The 20,028-nt window shown below is 54.6% G+C and overlaps 4 protein-coding genes across 4 annotated transcripts; 2 read left to right on the top strand and 2 right to left on the bottom strand.

Moving 5' to 3' along the window:
• Positions 1–3,769: 3,769 nt before the first annotated feature.
• On the bottom strand, positions 3,770–6,918 carry QC763_100230 (uncharacterized protein). Its single transcript, XM_062906567.1, has 2 exons — positions 5,066–6,918; positions 3,770–5,002 (listed from the first exon to the last, which is right to left on the bottom strand). Exons 1-2 carry the CDS (start codon positions 6,284–6,286, stop codon positions 4,079–4,081), a joined length of 2,145 nt encoding a protein of 714 aa, XP_062769480.1. The 5' UTR covers positions 6,287–6,918; the 3' UTR covers positions 3,770–4,078.
• Positions 6,919–8,685: 1,767 nt separating this feature from the next.
• QC763_100220 (uncharacterized protein) lies at positions 8,686–10,610 on the bottom strand (the record flags this gene model as incomplete). The annotated part of the gene is made up of 3 exons (XM_062906566.1): positions 8,686–8,703; positions 8,767–8,799; positions 9,102–10,610. 3 exons carry the CDS (start codon positions 10,608–10,610, stop codon positions 8,686–8,688), a joined length of 1,560 nt encoding a protein of 519 aa, XP_062769481.1.
• Positions 10,611–11,112: 502 nt separating this feature from the next.
• Positions 11,113–15,575, top strand: RTC1 (SEA (Seh1-associated) complex subunit; the record flags this gene model as incomplete). The annotated part of the gene is made up of 2 exons (XM_062906565.1): positions 11,113–13,719; positions 13,768–15,575. The coding sequence occupies exons 1-2, from the start codon at positions 11,439–11,441 to the stop codon at positions 15,573–15,575; spliced, it is 4,089 nt and encodes a 1,362-aa protein (XP_062769482.1). The 5' UTR covers positions 11,113–11,438.
• A 542-nt stretch (positions 15,576–16,117) lies between these two features.
• On the top strand, positions 16,118–17,513 carry QC763_100206 (uncharacterized protein; the record flags this gene model as incomplete). Its single annotated transcript, XM_062906564.1, has 3 exons — positions 16,118–16,244; positions 16,292–16,500; positions 16,663–17,513. Exons 1-3 carry the CDS (start codon positions 16,165–16,167, stop codon positions 17,511–17,513), a joined length of 1,140 nt encoding a protein of 379 aa, XP_062769483.1. The 5' UTR covers positions 16,118–16,164.
• Between the last annotated feature and the right edge of the window lie 2,515 nt (positions 17,514–20,028).

Raw genomic sequence — 20,028 nt, forward strand, 5'->3', positions numbered from 1 at the left:
CCGTGCAGGCTATCCCTTGAACAAAGCAGGATGAGGCAAGACTCGATGGGCTGAGAGATCACACAGCGCCTTCTTTTCTCGACCTGATCTTCTTTTCACTGACCGAGATCCATTCCGTTGCCGTATCGAAAGTCAATGAAGGCGTCGGCATTGAGCCTGAGTCCGGCAACAAAACGACCGACGGCTGTATAATTATTGTATACGGAGTATCACCACATGCATCTGGCACAGTTTTCGGTTCTCGGTCGCGAACTGCGACCGCTGAGCAGCACCACACCATCTCTCCAAGTTGACGCACGGACGATCCCGGGCAGTCGGTACCCAATCGCATCAAATAACTCACCTGAGACAGGGAGGCATCGATGAAGATGGAGCCACACCCCACCACCACCACCACCACCTCCACGAGGGCGTCAGGGATGGCAGCTCGAACATCTATCATCCTTGCGGCACCGCTCAAGGGCTTGATGAGTAGGATATATATGGGCGGAGGGATGCCATCACCGTTTACACCGTTGCTCTCGTCTCGAAGGGATGTTGGCGGGGGTGGGCGAGGAGCGCACAGTGTTGTCGGAACAAAAGGGACAGGGCGCCTCTGGCGCTTAAATTCACAGTAGCGAGATGATAAACGCGACACGCGACATGCGACATCCGATGATGATGAAGAACCGGATCACTGCGATGGAACTGTGGCATTTGACTGACGTCGGTACGCCGGCTGTAGGTGCTGCCGTGCTTGTTGGTTCGGGGCTTCAACAAAGAACGACACCTGCTTCCACCGCGGTGCTGTCTAATCCTCGCTCCGTCTTGATCATGGTATACAGTACCCAAAGCCACGACGCGCAGTCGTGGGACGTTTCAGACTCTTGCCCCATTCCTCTGTCAGCTATTCCGAGGTCTGCTATGCAGTGCCAAACGCACCACCTCCTCCTTCATGGGGTTGCACAGCGCTGGACTCTCGTGCTCATCGCACATGTCCGCGCAAGTTACGGTAGGGACTGCCGGCCACCTCCGCCCTTTTGTGAACCTCGGAGCCGAACCTCTTTCTCCCCGCACCACCCTCACCGGGCGTGGTATAAAACAACGGATGGGAACATAGCGCCACAGGGTCAATCTCGGATTTGGAGGAGCGCTGCCCCTGACGACGGCGTTTTTGAAGGTTCCCTTGCATAACTGGTCGCTTCCTGGAGTTGGGGGCTGCCCGTTGTGCGGCTCTCTTTCTCGGTGTGGCACAGACATGTACACCCCTCCCCTTTCCCGGGTTTACTCCAGTAGGACGGAGCGGGCATGCCGTGCGGCAAAAGGATTTTGACCTCTTGAAAACACTGCCAGACTCCCGGAACCGAAGAAGGATTCTCATATGTATGGGTTGGTGAGTGACGAAGTTGGAACCAACAGCATTGCTTGTTGTCAGGATACCTGTTTCGATGGGCTTTGCGGAGAAAGGCGGAGATGGGGGGTGGGGGCTTCACAGCCTTGATGAGGTTTTCCAGTTGACACGGAGAGGGGGTAGGTAATTAATAGGTGACCGGAGGATCACTAGGCTGTAAGGAAATGCCTGGAACGAGTGAAGATGAGTGCGGAGGTGGTTACTCATCAAGCCCGTCCAATCTGAGGGGAAAGAATTCTGCTGCCTTTTTGATGGCAGGCGTCGTTGGGGTAAAGGGCGGCCGCTGCTTGATGGCCGGCTGGTGGGGGAGGGGGGTGGTGGCGGGTTTGACGTACACCACCGGGGACCGTTATTCGGGTATCGGAGCTCGATCTCGACGTCTCAGGGGGTGAAGTCGTTGCAGAAGACAAGGGATGAACCCCAGCTCTCACGTTTCCTCTTTTTTTCTTCCGAGTTCAAGGCACTCCGAAACACAGAACATCCCACTTGACAAGGCTCCAGACTAGTGAAGTGGACATTCCAGTGTTGACCATGTCGCCTCCCGCTCGCTCGCTGACTGGCGTTCTCTGCAGCTCTCTGCACAACTCGAAACAATAGGTTACGCAAACATTTACAAGACTTAAAACACCGCATGACTAATTTGCACTTGATCCCTACAGACTTTGCACAGCCCTTGGCCGGCACTCAAGGGAAATAAAGCAACATGGAGCTCGGCAGCAGCCTGGAGGGAGAGATTTTGAGTGCCGATGCAGGCCTGAGGCGGCCGTCGAGTTATGGTCGCGTGGCGACATGGTTGGGTGGTGGGGGGAGAGATGAAACCGGGTGCACTGAGGTCGGGATAAGGGGTTGCAGGGCGGCGCGCGGCACTGCACGGTTCAAGGCCGGAGGAGGAGGATTGCCCCGCCATTCGCTCATCTTTTGAGATTGGGATTACTACAATGTCAAGGTTCTGATAGAGTGAGATGTTTTACGAACGGACCTTACCTTGACTTTGTATCGACTGTGCTGAGCGGGCGCCAAGCGACACACCCCTCCGATGACGAGGCAAACTACAAGTCAGCCTCAACCGGTGCAGGAACTAGCAACTCGTATCTTTATCACCACGTTGGTGCTCCCGCAGAAGGGACATCAACTCTAATATCCCTTGTTGCCAAGACAATAATGGAAGATGCCGTTGATGGCGTCCAGGGCCGAGACACTGGCACCTTTGCCTCGTGGTTGACGGCTCTGGCAGCTACCACATGGCCGCTGCTGGCCCTGCGGTCTAGTGCTATAGTCGAGATGGAGGAGCTGTCACTCAGTGCAAACAGAAAACTGCCTGGCAATCTGGATAAACAGAACAAACGATTCCAAACTTGACCGGATGCTTTGGTGGGTGAGTCGGCCATCAAAGTCAACCGTGATAACTGTGCGGATAGTCAGTTTTCCCACAGTGTTGCGCGAAAAAAGAAAGAAGACTATCAGTCACTAGATGGAATCTTCTTCAGATGTTATCGCCATTAAATCGTACGATGGTGACGATGCGGGCTTGCATGGCTTTGCTCGTTCGATGCCCAACCGAGCTTGAAAGAGGTTGGCTTGGCAAAAGTTGACTACCACAAGGGCTGGGGAAGTGGTCTGGAAGGGTGGGGGGGGGGAGGGAGGAACAGAAAGAGGCCGGGTGCAGCCGAGGAAGAGTTGAGATTCTGATAGAGTTAGACGCCATTGCGAAGACATTTCCTTGTTCGGTTTGGGGTCAAAGCAACACCAAACGCAAGAGACAAAATTCGTTGGAAAGTCTCTCAAGTTTTGTTCATCAGTCATGACGAGATACATCACCCACCGCCCCTCCAAAAAAAAAAAAAATCCCCACGAAGACCATGAACCCCCTCCTCCACCCCTCCACCCCAAAACGTGCCCTGGTCAAAGTCTCCAAAAGATCTCCTGCAACCACAAATTCCTAATTAACCCCTCCCAGACCAATCCCCCTGTGGCTTTTGTCCCTGCAAAAGGAAAGTGACAAAGTGACACCTGCACCTCCCAGGACCAGGTTCTGACAGCGAGCGTCGACGATCATCCCATGCCATCCATCCCCACGATTTTGACAATCCCACCTCACACGCACTTTCAGCCCACCAAGTCAACTGACACGTGGGTCGAAAGAAAAAAAAGCAAGTGTGCAAATCCAACACCGACTCTGCTCGCTTGACGGCGCGATAACCACCTATTTCCGGCCCAAACAAATCAACGAAAATTTAGCGAGTACTCCGAAGCACTGAGGAGTGTACTGTCTGAATCCCATTCAGCAGATGTCAAAAGTGGCGAGTGACAGTATGGCTGTTTTGAAGTAGCATAAGCACAGCTCTTTTTTTGGTCACTTGCTTTTTTGGACCCATCTGACTGACTATGACACCCACTCGTCAACGACGTGTATTTCTACAGATACTCACTTCAAACCCCACACCAGAAAACAAGAAGCAAAAATAACAACACACCTCAACTCTCTCTTTTCCTCTGCCCACCATGATAAGGTATAATAATTGTACAAAAATCCATGCTATCCGCCCCCCAAAATTAACCCATGCTTAAAACACAACCAACCCTTGCTTGCTGATCAACCAAAAATCCCCATTTCCACTCCAACTTTTTATCGCCATGTATGTATGTACAGCAACAAAAGAAATGACAGAAAAGAAAAAAAAAAGACACTTAATACTGATGATACCCAACCATCCCCATATGATGATGTTGTTCCCCATCATCCATAATCGCCGTGCTCGCTCCCCCCCACCCATTGTGATGATGAGTGTCATAAACATGATGATGCTGCATTAAACCCCCGTGATAATCCCCATTACTTGCGCTCGTGGTCCTCAAATCGGGAAGCAACAACCCATCCGGTGCGGTCCCCTGCCCGTACGCCAACCCGACATTCACCGGCTCGGGTGTCACCGGCTCGTCTGACGGCGCCCGAGTAGAAGCAGCAGACCGCTGAGAGTGAAGATAGTACCCATCCTGATGAGCTTGGTGGTGATAATCCAACTGTTGCTGCTGGTCCACCCCCATCGCGGGCATGTCCACCTGCACCAACGGCCCAGCAGGATAAAACCCCGAGTGGCTCCCAGCGTAGGGTGATGTCTGCGGAGGAGGAGGGGGGTAGTACCCCACCGCCATGGCCGCCACCTGCGCCTGGGCCATGGCATGCGCAATGTTCCGAGCGTGGTTCCTCATGTTGGTCTGGGCATGTCGGGAAGCAGACGACAACGACGACGACGACGCGGTGCGGATTCTGCCGTTGTAGACTCCGGGTTTGTTAATGCCCCGATGACTACCAGATGACGACCGCCGGGAAAAGTCATCATACCGAAGGGAAGATGAAGACAGGGCACCGCTGCGTCGGGACTGGTTCCCCTTGCGGTAGCGGGTGGTGGATTGGACACCCTCGTGAATGGCCCAGGGCTCAAGGTACCACTCGGTAGATTTCTTTTGGTCGGCTGAAATAGCAGCGGTAGCAGGAGAAGAAGACGAAGCCAAAACAACCGGTTTGGTCTCTTCTTCTGGCTGCTTGTCGTCTGCTGTCGAGGGATCGCTCTGGCTGGCGGTGCTGCATTTTCTCTCACGTTTGGTAAAAGCCTGCCAAGACAACTGTTAGCTGCTACCTAACCTGCAGATGTCCCAAAGAGGAAGCCAACATACCATGTTCATGCTCAGATTGTGCCGGATACTGTTCTGCCACCCCTTGGTATCATCCTTGCCCTTGTCCGTGTTGTCCCGGAACCACTGGTAGATCTCCTGCAGGGTCATGGCGTGGTTCGGCTTGCTCATAAAGGCACGGTAAATGAGCTTTGCGTAGGGCTCTTCGTTTTTGTTGTTGTTGCTGCTGCTGTTGCTAGTGTTGTTGCTCGTCAAGCCCGAGTCGGATGCGCCACCCCCGCCGCCGGGAATTACCACTGCTGCTGCTGCTACTGCTGCTGCTGATGTTGGGCTCGGCGCACTGCTGTCGATTTGACTCCCGTTACCCGTTCCGATCGGGGGTGGCGAGTGAGGTCCACCACCACCACCCATCAAGTCCTCCATCGTGCCCGGTAATGGCTGTTGCTGCGCGGCGGGTGTTGGACTTGGCAGACCCTCGTCGTAATCTGCCTTTAGACACAGAGTAGTGCTGCAGGGGGACAGCGCGCGAAGGCTTTCTGGTGTCGATACTTCGTTCTGATACTGCCTTGGGCACGGTTCTGTCTGGCTTCGCTGCAGAAAGCTGCCTTCTGCCCCGTCATAACTCTGCAGGGGAAGGTTGTAAGGAAGCCCATCAGCCGGGAAAGAAGTCAGTTCTGGGCCTTGTGAATAAGAAGCAACTAGTTGCTGTCTCGGATAGTGATCCCAAGATACCGAGCGAATGTGTTCTGGAGGCGTCCAGCTACGCGAAGATGGAGGAGGGAGTCCGTCAGCTACCTGACCAGGCCGAGAGCTGTGCAGAGCGTAGTTGTCGAAATCGTCGCTTCCAGTTTGTGACCCTCCCATACAGGCGCTCCACATGGAAGAAGAAGCTCCTTGGCGAGGAACTGAAGAGGGCATGAAAGCCCTCTGGCACTCGCCATCACGGATCCCCATTCCCACAACCAACTGCCCATCAGCGTGGGCTGGATCAGGGGTCGTAGAGTTCGTCCGTGTTACTAGCTGCGGCGATGCCGTGTACATGGCTTCGACACTCGTCAGGGGCGACATGTGAGGAGGCGACTGCGATATCGATGGGTCTCTCTTCACGCTGGCAATAGACGACGGTACTGTAAAGGAAGAAGAAGGCGTGTTGTTGTTGTTGTGGTACAGCTCTGGATCCATCACCGGCAGTTCTGGCGGTGTTGGAATGTTCGACAAGGAAGACTCTGCGTCTCCGGTTCGAAATGGTGCGTACAGTGTCATGTGAGTTCGGAGGAAGAAAAAAGAGGTCGAGGAAGACGGTTGTGGGAGAAGGGGGGACAATAAACGAGTTTGATATGGCAAAGGATTCGTAGGGCTGGAATGGACAAGCGCGAGGAATGGCGAGAGACGGACAGATGAGTGAAGATCAGTCTGGTGTTTGAGAAAGAGAGCAAGGTCGAGCAGTTGGTCCGCGATCAGCCGGAGGTGACCCCGGGTATTATGTGACCGTGGACGGTTGAGACCCAGAGCAGAGGACCACTGTCTCTCTCTCACTTGAAGAATGTATCTTGGTACCTCGCAGAGACAGTATCCCGGACGGTGGAGTCAAGATCTAGAAGACCAAGACGGGCAAAGATCTAATAGTCAGAAAAAGGAGGGGGAGGGGTGGAGGTAGAAGGGGACAATGACTTGACTACTAGCAAGTGACCAGGAAGCGGGTGCAAGGTAGGGGCCCCTTGCCAGCACACATTGTTTGGTAGACTAGGCCCTATACATCAGCATCCTCTGAGCAGACGGGGTGTGTGTGTACCCAAGTGCTGTACGTGGGGTGAAGGGGGAAATGGTATGTGTGTAGTATGCGGCTAGGTAGGTACCATCAGACTGCGAGTGTACTTCGGGGAAAAAGGTGTGGGTGGGTGGGGAGGGAGGGAGGAGTGAGTGTAACGTAGAGGGTTGCTTGTGTGTGCCCTGAGGTTGCAGGTGTGTGGGTAAGTTGTATGCTAAAAAGAGGAGCACGATGCAAACAAGCAGAAGTGTGGCTGTCTGGTAGAATTCCAAAGCTATATCGTACCCGTACAATACGAACACCAGGCACAAGTGTTGACGTGGGTAGAGAGGGAGAGAGAGAGAGAGAGAGAGAGAGAGCGAGAGGCGTTGCTCGATGAGGCCTGGGCCAGTAGCCTTATGGCCCATGCCTGCATTGGAGTCCAAAAAAACGGCAGCCAGAAAAAGTGACAGATATCCGACAGGGGATCGACACGGCCGGCCCTGGGCCCACCGAAAAAAGCAGGAAGCCGTAACTGCGTAGACACAAGACAGGCGAGACTCAAGGGCGGTGACGGGTGACGGGTGACAGGCGACAGGCGGCAAAGAAAAGCTCACACAAACTTATTGTCTTTTCTTTTGTTCCCTTGCTGCAGCTTGTCGAGGTCGATAGTCGTTCGTGCATGATCCGGATGCCGTTCTGGTTTTCCCCGCTGGTTATGGACGACGACGACGACTGGGGAGTGAGCCATGCCAAACTCAGACCAAAAAGCCGTCCCATTCCGCCAGTCTGCCCCACGGTCCCTCCTACCACTTGACGGACGAGAGCAGTGGAAATGGCGGGAACATGGGAAAAAAAAGAGAAAAAAGGGCAAGGCCTTGCGGAAGGGTGCAGAGGTCACCGGCCCTCTCGCCATGGGGGGACCAATCAACGATGCTGGCTCAAAACGGCTTTGGACCAATTGGTTGAGCATGTCCAATGACAAACCCGGCCACTGCCTCAACAGGAGGCATTCTGCACCGTGCGATGGACGGCGATGGACGACCATAGGACCTGGCAACAATTTGTGGTTATGCAAAGCGCGTTTCAGTCTTCTAGAAGCTTTGGAGAAAGAGATGCAGGTTCATTTGCGCTGCCTTGTTGATGCTTGTCAGTCCTGGCAGCCAGCCGCAGAGCCAGGGCGCGAGAAGCCGTCTCCCCACGGAGTCAACAAGGACCTTCCCCGGGGGTCCATAACGTCCTCAGCGTCCCCAGCGTCCCCAGCGTCCCAAGCGTCCCGGGGCCATCTGTCGGTCTCCTCCGGTGCTGTCTATCTCTGACGCCCGTCTCCACGTACACGTGCGAAAGGCCCCAAAGGCCCATCTATCCCGGGCGCAGAGAAAGGCCTGCCAAGACGCAGTCACGGGCAAGTCTCGGTAGCGCAGGCGAGGGTTTTCCGAAAGGCGATCTGCTCAAGCGAACAAATGAGTGGCGCGATCATGTTCCACGCTCCGGATTCGGGAGGCGGCATCCTCAGACGTGACGGGGCAGGCCCCATGTCGGCGGAGATAATGGATATGATGACCTGGCCAGGTGGTGGTGTCACAAGAAAGAGTCAGGGGAAGTTGAAGAGTGCTGACGTTTGAGATTTTGCTGACTTCTTTTCTCATGACTGTGGACAGCAACAACTTGCTCTGAAATTGGCCGGATTTCCGGTCTTGTGCTGCAGCATCGGCGGTGGATCTTACATGTCTGTCTGTCTCTCTGTGGTGGCCGACCCCACGGCGCCGGGGAAAAGGGGTCCCCTTCACGGGCCGATGTCGCCCATCGCCCTGGCCACCCTTCCTCTTACGGGCTATGATGATGCTAGGTAGGTATTGTCGATAATCTCCACGATGCAGCGGCAGGTGAGGGATGACCAGAGATTTGGCGTACACTATTTCCTATAATAAATCTTTGGTGGAACGTTAGTTGACCAAACAATGTGAGCACACAATAGCGGTTCCTTCTGACATACCTTCTTGAACTGAAAGTGGAGCTGAAGAATGCCCTTGTCAACACACCAGAGATGTCAGCATCGCGCTCGTAACACAGAGGAGGACGCATAAGGGAGATCAAAATGAAGCCTGGGCGGATTGGCTAGGGGAGGCTGACTATGACCGAAGGCGTGTCTAACGTCAACTGCTGTTGCGCGGCGCACATTTGCCTTCCTAGGCAGATGATTACCCAGTTGGGCCGTCGAGACCTGGGTCGCGCCTCACACCACACCACCACCACAAGCGGCACAGCATAGCGTTCCCCTGCCAAGCAGCGCCATAATGTGTTGCACAGGTCACAGACATATGTACATACCTTGTCAAAGCTGCTCTTGAAGCCACGCTCCTTCTTGGCGCTGTAGTCCCATTCGCGGTCGACGATGCGGAAGGCGATATCCTCGTAGGGCGGGCCGGCGATGAAACGAATGAGACAGGTGTCTTCGGACCCTGCGGGGGCTAGAGACTCTCCCTTTCTACGGCCGTGCTCCCGGATGATCTTGAATGTCGGTGCTTTGGTCTTGTCGATGAGGTCGGGGTAGAAGATGTTGAACTTGTAGCCCTGAACCACCTTGGGAGGGGGGTGGTCGTGGTCGTAGTGTGTCTGGTTGTACTTGTTCCACTCGTATCCCATCTGCACACGGTTGAAGTAGCGTGGCTTTCGCGGCCGATACTTGTCCGCCCAGAGAGGCTTCAAGACTCCTGGCACCTCTTCCTCTGCCGTGAAGATCTCCTCGCCCTCGCTGATCCCCTTTGCAACCTCGCGGTCATACAAGGCCTTGGTCGCCTGAGAGAAGTCTTCGGTGCCGACAACAGCGAAGCGAGCAGTTCCCGGGGGTGGAGCACTGGATGAACCGGCACTGGCGCTGGCACTGGCACTGGCCATCACAGCTGCCGATGGTCCGGATGCCGGCTTAGAGGAAGAACCGGCCGATCCCAACGCCGGCGCCGCCCCGGCGTAGCCATCGGAAGCCTCTAATTCCCTGGCCTTTTCCAGGTCACGGGTCTTGAGCAGGTCGACCCGGGCCGCCTTGATTTCTTCGCATATGCTCTTGAGAGTAGCCTTGGCCTTGTAAACCAAGAGACTCTTGAGGAGCTGTTCCCAATAGTCCGTGTCGATGGGCTCGTTGGACTGCAGCTTGGCCCTGATCTGCTTCTCGAGCGCCTCCAGTTGGGCCAGTGACTTGGGACTCAGGATTCGGTCCACATCCGACGCCACCGAGGTCACAGCTCTTCCCTCGGGACCCTGTGGCTTCAGTTTCTGACGGCGGTCGGCGCACAGGGCGAGCAGCGCTGTCCAGTATTCCTTGTTCTTCTTGTTGCACTCGAGAGTGTGGTAGGACCTGATGTCTTCGTCGAGCTCCCTGAGCTGCGCCTCACCAAGACTTTCGAGGACGGCTTCGGGACCGAGAATGCTGATTTCGGCATCGGCATCATGGTCGTCAAAGATATCGCGGTCCGTGTCAATGAAGCGGAGGTTGAAGGCGAGATGGTCGATGGGTTTGGCTCGGTGCTCCCGGACGCGGATGTCGGCCTTCTTCTTTGCCTGGTTGAGGACGAACTTGTCCTCGTCTGCTACGAACTGCTCGGACTGCTGGTCTTGGGTCAGGTACCGTCCAGAAGCAGCAGCAGCACTGTTTGCCCCAGTGCTCTTGGAAGGCGGCGGACGGTGTGTTTTGGAAATACGGTTGGACGAGTCGAATCGAGGACCCGTGATGTCTCTGTTCCCGTCTCTTCCTCCTCCCGCTACTCTTCGGTCTCTGGCGTCCCTGTCGCCCTGGAGTGGCGACTTCCAGCCGTTGATCATTGCTTGTCTCCCGGGATCCATGTTTGTCGGGCCGCCGCGGTGTGTGGTGGTGCAGGTTGTCGATGTTTCTTTTTTTGTCAAATAACGTGCTCGTATGGTCCCTGGCCGCCGGTAGCTGCTGTGATACCAGTGGAAAATGAATGGAATGTCGTCGTGCTACACACAGTCTTGGGTTCTGAGGATTGCCGACCTGAGCCGGGCGCTGTTGAAAAGAAAAAGGGCAGAGATGGATGGATGGGAAAGTTGGAAGTCAGGAGGAGGCTGCAGCTGGCTTGCGGCACTGCGACAAGTGAAACCTTGCTTGCAGACTGGCTGCCAAGACACTATCGTCAGCTCGCCTTGCCCTGGAGCCCTGTAGTCCAGGTACGTGTTATCGATAAGCCCTGCCCTGTTGCTGTTGTTCAGCTGTCTCAGCTGCTGTTGTGCTGGGGCACAGCTGCCGTGGGGGGTGGGTAATTTGACAGCAGATGCCGGAGCTTTGCCGGTGTCCCTCGTTGTCAATTGTGCGTTTGTGCTGCGTTCCATCTGCAGCAGTCACAGTTGAAGCTGTCGCAAGCAACACCTCTCAGACGGAACGGGGGCATCACCAGCGAAACTGGACGCGCCAACGCTGCGCTCAGGCACAGCACACAGCATCTTCCACACCGTTGCTATCGATTTCTAGCGCGCGTCTTATCAGCTCTCCACCAGTGCCTATCCCGAATACCTCCCTACCCACCTACCGTAGCTACGTTAGCTATCTGAATTGCCCTGTCCTCCCTCGAATGCGATTCTATACTCGAGAACATATACATCTCCCGTGATCCCATAACCATGCCACCGTGAATCGAGGAAAAGCCCCCCATTGCCATGCACCACAACCAGGGCAAAATCATGCGCAAGCTACTCAGCAAACATGCGACAGACTCGCACGAGTCCACGGCCTCGGCGACTGTCACCAGCTCTCCCTCCAATAATTACGGATCAATCGCCCCCCAAAATGTCAGCTACAAGACGGGTGCACCCCTGTCCTGCCTGGACCAGTCGCCTGACGGGAGAAGCGCTGTCCTGGCCAGCCACCATGTGCTGAAGCTGATCAAGCTCGACGGTGGACTTCGGGTACAAGAGGAAGTCGACTTGCGCGCAATCCTGACCTCGCAGCCTGCGCACCGTAACAATGTCCCTACTGGTGCCGTGGCCGACCAGTTGTCTATTCAGGATGTCAAGTGGGGGAGTGTTATCAACAGGGAGGTCCTCTTCACGGCCTGCACCAGCGGCATCATCTTTCAGTACGATGTGAACCGGGCCAAGGCTACAAGGGTCGGCGCGCCTCTTGAATTCATCCAAATGCGGGAGGACTCTCGCCAGGTCAACTCTCTCGACTTGAATCCCCATCACTCTTCATGGCTCTTGTCTGGAAGTCAGGACGGTCTGTTGCGGTGCTTCGATGTGCGCACACCTGTTAACACCAGGACGTGGCCAACATACCGTGCTCTCCAGTCCTTCAAGTCACACGCGGATGGTGTCAGGCATGTCCAGTGGTCGCCCAAGGACGGCTTCCTATTCGCCTGCGGGACAGAGCAAGGGATGGTGCTGAAGTGGGACATGCGGAAACCAAGCTCCCCTATTCTGAGGATCAATGCCCACGAAAAGGCCTGTACCTCGATTGCATGGCACCAGGATGGCACCCATCTTGTCAGTGCTGGGCTCGACAGCAAGTGCAACATCTGGGACATGTCCAAGACGGACAAGAGACAGAAGCCAAAGTATGTTATATCAACACCTGCCCCCGTTGGCTCACTGGCATGGCGGCCTGGCCAATGGTCGGCAACAGCACAGGGCAAGCGGGCCTCGCAGCTCGCAGTGTCCTACGATGAAAGCGGCATGAAGCGGTTTGGCATGAATTCAGTTCACATCTGGGACCTCGCTCGCCCTACCATGCCCTACAAAGAAATCCAGAGGTTTGAATACGCACCCAACTCCATTCTCTGGCACGACCAATACCTCCTCTGGACCGCTGGCCGTGACGGCTTCCACCAGTGTGACGTCTCCTTTGCGCCCAAGGTCATGGACCGCCAAACAATGTCGGCCTTTGCCTTTTCCTCACAAGGCGAGGTCGCCATGTGCTTGGACGAGCGACCTATGCCCACCCGCCCCCGACCCAACATTGTTCACCATGACAATGCGTCCACTCACGAATCACCATCTTACAGCTCGAGCCCCACTACTCCAAGATTCAGCGTCAGTCGCAGTGATTCCGAGGATGACGCTATTGGCAGCTTCTTGGGCTCCAGGCAGCCAGGCAACGGCAGCCGCAAACGCAGAGCGAGCATGCGATCTGCGAATACCCTCAGCACCACACCACCTGTTGGGCCTGCCATGGGTGAGACACTGTCACTGGAAGACACGATCGAAGTGACGGGTACATACCAGCCGAATCAAGCCATGGCCATCGGCACATATCCGGGCCCTACCAATGCTGAGGTAGATGTCTATCTCAGCCTCAACTACCTCCAGGCCATCCATTTAGAGCTACCTTACAAACCCGGTGGGCCGTCTTTGCCAGAGCGGATGACGACCATCTTGGACCACTTTGCCAAAGCTGCCGCAAGAGTTAGGCTTTCAAGACTGTCACACACCTGGATGAACCTCCTCTTCCTGATCAAGCTTCTCCTCGAGCGTCGCGCACAGTACCACCTCGAGTTTCGGATGGACAAGTACCAAAATTCAACCATCAAAAAGAAAGATGCGGCCAGACATCGGTCACTGGGTCAGCTCCGTGCCGAACCACCCAGCTTTGGGATTGGCGGGGAAGCAAGCCCACGGAAGATGGCCTCTCTGGCAAGTTTCGACCGGGTCCTTCATCCACGATCACTTTTATCTGAAGAGCTCGAAAGCACCTCCAATCAACCTACCCCGCTGGCTCGCCCAGTTCCCGATACACAAGTTATCCAGATTGATGACAATGGGCGCAAGAAGCTCACACCCATCATCGAACCAGAGAGCTTCACGCTGCCTCCGGCGGCCCATTCTCGCACCCTCGAGCCCAGGCCCCGACTGGATTCAGTGCCCCTGTCGGTCACCAGTCATGACAGTGAGGCCACCAATGCCAGCACCGAGGGCTACGACTTTTATGACGCCGAGGCCCTCAGTAAGGCCATTGACGTGCCCACGAGACCCAAGCTGACCAAAGTCATAGACTTTCGAGAACCCGGCTCGCCCAGCCGTGTTCGAAAGCCGCCCGTTTTGCGACATGATTCGGATGATAGTTTCACCCGACTCTTTTCCGTCTCGGACGAAAGCAGGGAGACGACTGGCCTTGTCCGGACCTCGGACAGCGACACTCCGTCGCAGGTCATGAGGGAGGCCATTGTGGCCGCCATTCGGCGCGACCAGCCAAGTGCCAGCGGAAGCGGAAGCGAAGACGGCGAATACGAAAGCCGCATCCGTGGCAAACAGATCGCCGCCGGAAGCTCGCCTGGCCGTCATCCACAGCGGCAATTGCTTCAGCGTACCGAGACTGACATGACATCGTACACTGCCTTTACCGATGAGCACCACGCCATCACCCAGACCACCACCGACAGCTTCGAGTCACGCTTCCCGTCACAGACAACGGATGGCGGCTTTGGCATGGACTCTCCAGTCCGACAGAGCGGTATTGAGTCTCCTGGGCAGCCACAGGGGCTGCTGTCTGTCGAGGCTGACTTGTCCCCCGAAGATGATTTGTCCCCCTATATTGTAGAGACGGATTACCTCCACTGGCCCGGCGACCCAAGCTACCCACACTTGCTCTGGTCCTCGAATGGATTATTTGGGATTGGTGAATCCCTAATCCAACCCGAGCAGCAGATTGCAGCCACGCTGGCCTACGAAGTTCGCAAGACAGCCCGTGACGCGGCCGCCATCGTCCTGCTGTTCAAGCCCCTACTTGCGCCTGATGTCCTTGACTCTTTTCAAGCGGCAGCTATCCTCAAGCAACATCACCAGCGTCTGATGAAGCTCCAGGCTTTTACCGAGGCGGCCCTCATGCGCAAAATGTGTATGAAGGGATGGCCTGGAGGTGTGCTGTCCAACTGGGGCGAGAACCACCCGAATGTCATTAGCCCGGCTCAACGAGGTGTCCAGGTTGGCCTCCTTTGTTCCAGCTGCCGGAAGCCGAGAGAGATTGACCGATCCAAGGGGTCAAATGAGACCATCTGGATGTGTGGACGTTGTAAGGCCAGCATGGCCCCTTGTGCTGTCTGTCAACAGCGTGATATCGCTCCCACGCCCGGCTCGCGGGACGATACGAAGGAAGGTGATGAGGAGGAGCCGGTGTTGGCTACCTGGTGGATTTGTCCTGGCTGCGGTCACGGTGGACATTCTAGCTGCCTCCAGCTTTGGCATGAAGGGTTTGAGAACGAATGCAGTTCCACCGACCCGGATATTCTTGCCGAGTTCCAGAGTGATGGTTATTGTCCCATGGATGGGTGTGGACACACATGTCTGCCCGGAAAGGGAAGGCTCGAGACAGCTGCGGCCAGGACAGAAGAGGTTGGTCGGGTGGCAGCGAGGGAGGCAACGCGAAATGCAACCAGCATGAAGGCGTCTGCAGACACGGAGAGCATAGTGGGCGGTCTCCAAGGCCACCACCATCCTCACCCGCCTCACCAGTACCGCACCACGGGAAGCGGCAAGATCTTGGATGACCAGCACCACCAGTACCCTCACTATCCTTCCCAGGGGGTCAATATTTCGAATGATGAGCACAGCGTACCCCAAAGCAGGGCGGTAGAGAGCGTTAGGGAGTCTCTGGCCAGCATGGGCATCTCTTCTCATTCTCATGGCGGCAGCAGCAGCACAAGACACAGCACGCCAGGAGCCAGCATCTTGAGCTCGAGCCCGGGCAGCAAGTCGGCAATGATGGCTGCTGCTGATAGGGCGAGTGGCGGTCACGGTGGTGGGGATGGCAGGGAGCGGAGGAAGAGCGTCAAGTTTGTTGCGCAGGAGGATACCAAGCATTGATGATTATCAGGATGATATCAGGAGTTATTTGCGTGGCTTGTGACTTGATTGGTGGTTTCGGGAGGATTAGGAGGGGTTGTGTCACTTTGAGATTTCCATTAGGGGAGATAACAGAGTGTGGCTTTTGTCGTCAGAAGAACTTTTGTATGTACTGTACTGAATATAGGCGACCTGTAAGATACCATCAACCATCAAATCACAGCTGCCGGTTGGCTTCTTCTTTGCTTCGGCTCTTCCTTCCGGGTTTCCTGGCAGCACACCCTCTTGTGACTTGAAGCTTCCGTGCCAAGCCAATACCCATGATGACAGACCTCGCCTTGACATCCACGATCGGCACATCTTGCAGCAGAATGGGGTGGGGTTTGAGTAACTCAGTATTGACATGGCTGAGGTGTTGGTGCTTCCGGTTACATTATTCTTGATGTCATGCTCGGGATTATCCTTAAAGGGGATAAGAAGGCGGCTTGTGTAACCTTGGAGTGGGCTTCGCCAAGGGAGGGAGGGTGCGAATAATGGAATTTGGGGTTATGCCTGAGGGTAGTGTTGCTGTAGATGGAATGGGTATAAGAGGCCTTGTTTCTCACTGGTCATGGCCTTCTTCGGGGGTGTCTTCAGACAAACATACCTCAGTCGATACACAGTCACCATGTCAGGCATTCCAGTCTTTTTGTATGTCATTCCCTGCCCTCTGACCAGCGTTGTCTGACATGTTGTAGCATTGGTGCCTCGGGGCACATTGGTGCTGCTGTTCTCCAGGCCCTACATGCTGCTCACCCTGAGCTGCCGATCCGGGCTCTTGTCCGTCAGCAGGAAGATGTAGACCACCTAGAGTCCCTTTATCAGGGCTCTGTCGCGTGCGTCCTAGGGACTCTTGAGGACGTAGGAATCGTCGCTGAAGAGGCCGCAAGGGCCCAGCTTGTTATCAGTATGCTTTTACTCCTTTACCATATTTCCATAAGACCACAATACCCCTTTAACACAATACCACATTACCACATTACCACATTACCACATTACCACATTCCCCTCCCTCTTTTTCTCCATCTCCCTCTGTCATTCCGAATAGGCAGCTAACAAACACCCCCAGATTGCGCCCCCGACTTCGCCCTCCCCTTACCCACCCTCCTCCCCTCCCTATCATCCAACCCCCACCCCCAAACCTTCCTCCTCCAAACCTCGGGCGCAGCCCGCATCTGGCCTCCGCCCTCAGGCCTAAACCCCCACCCCAAGATCTGGTCCGACCTCACCGACCTCTCCTCCCTCCCCACCGACACCACCCACGCCGCCCAGGACATCACCGTCTCGACCTATCCCGGCATCAACACCGCCATCATCTCCCCTACTTTTGTCATTGGAAAATCCCCCAGTGTGAGACACAAGCATCCGATTATCTTTCCCGACCTGATGCACGTCACTCGTCAACAAGGGCAGGTGTTTGTTGTCGAACAAGGAAAAAACCTCACCACATTTGTTGACACGGAGGAGCTGGCCGAGCTGTATGTTTTGCTCGTTGGGGATGCCCTGCGCTGTATCAGAGGAGAAAAACAGGTGGATGAGAATATCTGGGGAGAAAAGGGGTATTTCTTCGCGGGGGGGTGGGAGGTGAGCATGAGGGAGTTTATCGTTGATTGGTTGCTTCCTGTTTTGGAGGGGAATGAAACGAGCAAAATGTGGTTGAGGAATCAGGAGGGGAAAGGGGTCAAGGGGTTGGGGTTGGGGGAGGTGGTGGAGAGTATACTGGGGCGGTTTGAAGGCCAGGAGGGGGAGGCGTGGAGTAGGCATATTGCTGAGGGGTTTGGGACGAGCATGAGGATCAGGGGGGATAGGGGGAGACGGTACCTTGGGTGGGAGCCGACGGGGAGGGTTAAGTTGGGGGAGGCGGTGGAGGCGGTGGTGAGGTATTTTGAGGAGAGGGAGAAGTCAATTACTGAGTTGTAGAGGTAAGGTAACTAATGATATCTAAGCTGCTCTCTGGCGATGCCTTCTGCTCTCTTGTTAGCAACCACATGTCCTGAAAGCGAGTGGGTAGAAATGAAACTCGCCTCCTGACCTGTTTCTTAACCACCACATGATGCTCACTCCACAAAGCCTCGTTTGACCTCTCAAACTTTGGGACCACCGTCGTCTTTACCACACTACTTATACCATCATCACCTGTCTCTTTCGCTCCCTTGACCCAGAGGTCCTTTTCAGTCGTCCCAGGAGACCCTGATAGCACGATATGAGTGACGTCGGGTAGCTGATCAGGGCAGTTGTGCTCGTTCTCGCACACGATGCAGGAGTCTTTACAATCTTCCATGCAGGGGAGACGGCACTCGAGATGGTCTCCGCAAATAGGCTGACACCAGTCGATAACGTAATCGCGGGCGCACTGACTCATCTGCGCGTGGGCGGCCAGGCCAGTGAGTGTGAGGAGGAGGGTGAACGGGAGTTGCATTATGGATATGTGATGATGTTGTGGTGAGTGTTTCGTTTTGCAGACAAGCTGCCGTTGAAGGGTTGCGTAACATGACTAGCAGTTTCCCTTTCTTGCCCCTTCTTGCAAAATAATTACCTGGGGAGGAGGTGCTACCCTGGAAACACATATGGTCGTGTCTCATGTTTGAGTTTGAACCGCACAATCTGGATTCACCCATAAGATTGAATCAAAAATAATCACCTTTAAAGGATAGCTAACAGACCTTTAAACTAGTTAAGAGGTCTATTAAATCTCCTTCCGCCGCTTCTGCCATCTTAACACCAAAAAAGAAAACTCTTTCGACCACTTAGTGTCATAGTTTCAATAACACACCACTCATACCCACTAATTGTTGCAGTGAAGAGATCCACTATCGTTGTGGACATGGTCAGCTGAAGATTAGTTAGCAAAGAACATCAGAGAAAGAGCTCCAATTCCACTCGCTCAAATAAACATTGGACGAAATCCAGCTGCCGTCTAGAGCTCGACAACGAACCCACATCACCGCAACCAAGCCATCAATTCTGAACCCGGGGTTTGACAGATCACACGAGTGTTGATATCCACCGCTACCGGAGCCGTACTAGATCAGCACCGAGACAAAAAGGAGGTGGACATGGTTCAATCTTACCCCTTTCGATATTTTAGGACCCCATTGGAGTTGACATAGCACTTGCCCAGGTCCACGCTCCGAGCCGGGACCCATTCTCCACAGTGCAGTCTGCAGCTGCCGCACTGGAGAATATTCTTCTCGTTTGACTTTAGGCCACAGTCTTTGCAGGAGTCGAGGAAAGTGGCTGTTGTTGTGGTTCCCATTGCAAGAAAGGACAGGGCGATGGTGAGGATGCGCATTTTGAAGTGCAGATGGCAGACTGTTAAAGCCAAGGCTTGATAGTGGTGGGTAGGAGCGATCTAGTGAGGACAGTGTAAGAGGCAAGATGGGAGAGGGCATGGGACCAGAAGCCTTTCAATATCGCTTTTAGTCCCACCGGGAAGGATTTTTTCAATCACTGTTGGTAAATAAAGGCACTTGTGTATGCTGACTGGTCACGAGTCCTTCTCTTCAAGCTCCCAGGACAGCCAAGCGATCCGAGCCAAGATGTGGGATAATGGGGACTTGTGTCGTGGGTTATGCATTCAGAACACGAGGCTTTACTCAAAAGCAGATAAAACGAGGCAGTCGGCCTACTCCATAAGAAAGCACTACTGACTTGTGCAAGACAAAAGTTCTAGCCGAGCCGAACTGTAACTTCCAAAAAGTGTTGGCTGTTAGAGGGACGTGTGTTAGCAACGTCGCGCTTTGCATTTAGGGATGGATGGAAGTACATCAATCACTTTCATTGTCTTTCATCAACGGCACTCTCGATCGACATGCAGTAGTCATGTAAGGTAGGTACCTATGAACCGAGACATATGGCTGTGCCACAGACCAGCTCAAGGTCGGACACCAGAAGCAAGAGGCCTACTGTAATAAGAGATAGATGTCATCCATATACCAAACTGACTAAAGAGGTTATTCTGAATCAACTAGAAAAGACGGTACCGGATTTCCATCCGTGCTACCGAAAGACTACCAGTTTCCAGCATATGCTTTAGGGAAAAACTCAGACCTGAAGATAAACAAACTCATCCACAACCATTCAGGCATAGGAAACAGAGTTATCGACATCACCAAGCCCATCCAACTCATGCTCCGGCTTCTACTCCCCTAGGAACCTTGAGCACGCTGCTGTTTCCGCATGTTCTGCCTCCACCTGCAGAGACTGACGTATCTCTTCCTCACGATTCTGACCACCGGCTATGTCACACGATTCTGGTCACTCCTTTCCGGCTCAGGGTCCTCCTCATTGTTCTTGAGCCGACACACTTTCTCTATACAATTCCAAAACTTTTCCCTCGGTCTCTCGTCCTGCACCCCCGTAACATTTTCCCGACTCAACTGGCCACATTCACGCATCGCGTTCCCCTTCTTGATCCCAATTGCATCCGCCCACA

The sequence above is a fragment of the Podospora pseudopauciseta genome, chromosome 1 (assembly GCF_035222475.1).
Source record: "Podospora pseudopauciseta strain CBS 411.78 chromosome 1, whole genome shotgun sequence".
Lineage (NCBI taxonomy): Eukaryota > Fungi > Ascomycota > Sordariomycetes > Sordariales > Podosporaceae > Podospora > Podospora pseudopauciseta.

Coding starts and splice junctions, on each gene's coding strand:
- QC763_100230 (XM_062906567.1), bottom strand. CDS start 6,286: ATGACACTGTACGCACCATTTCGAACCGGAGACGCAGAGTCTTCCTTG. Junction 5,003..5,065: donor ACAATCTGAGCATGAACATG/GTATGTTGGCTT, acceptor TTGTCTTGGCAG/GCTTTTACCAAACGTGAGAG.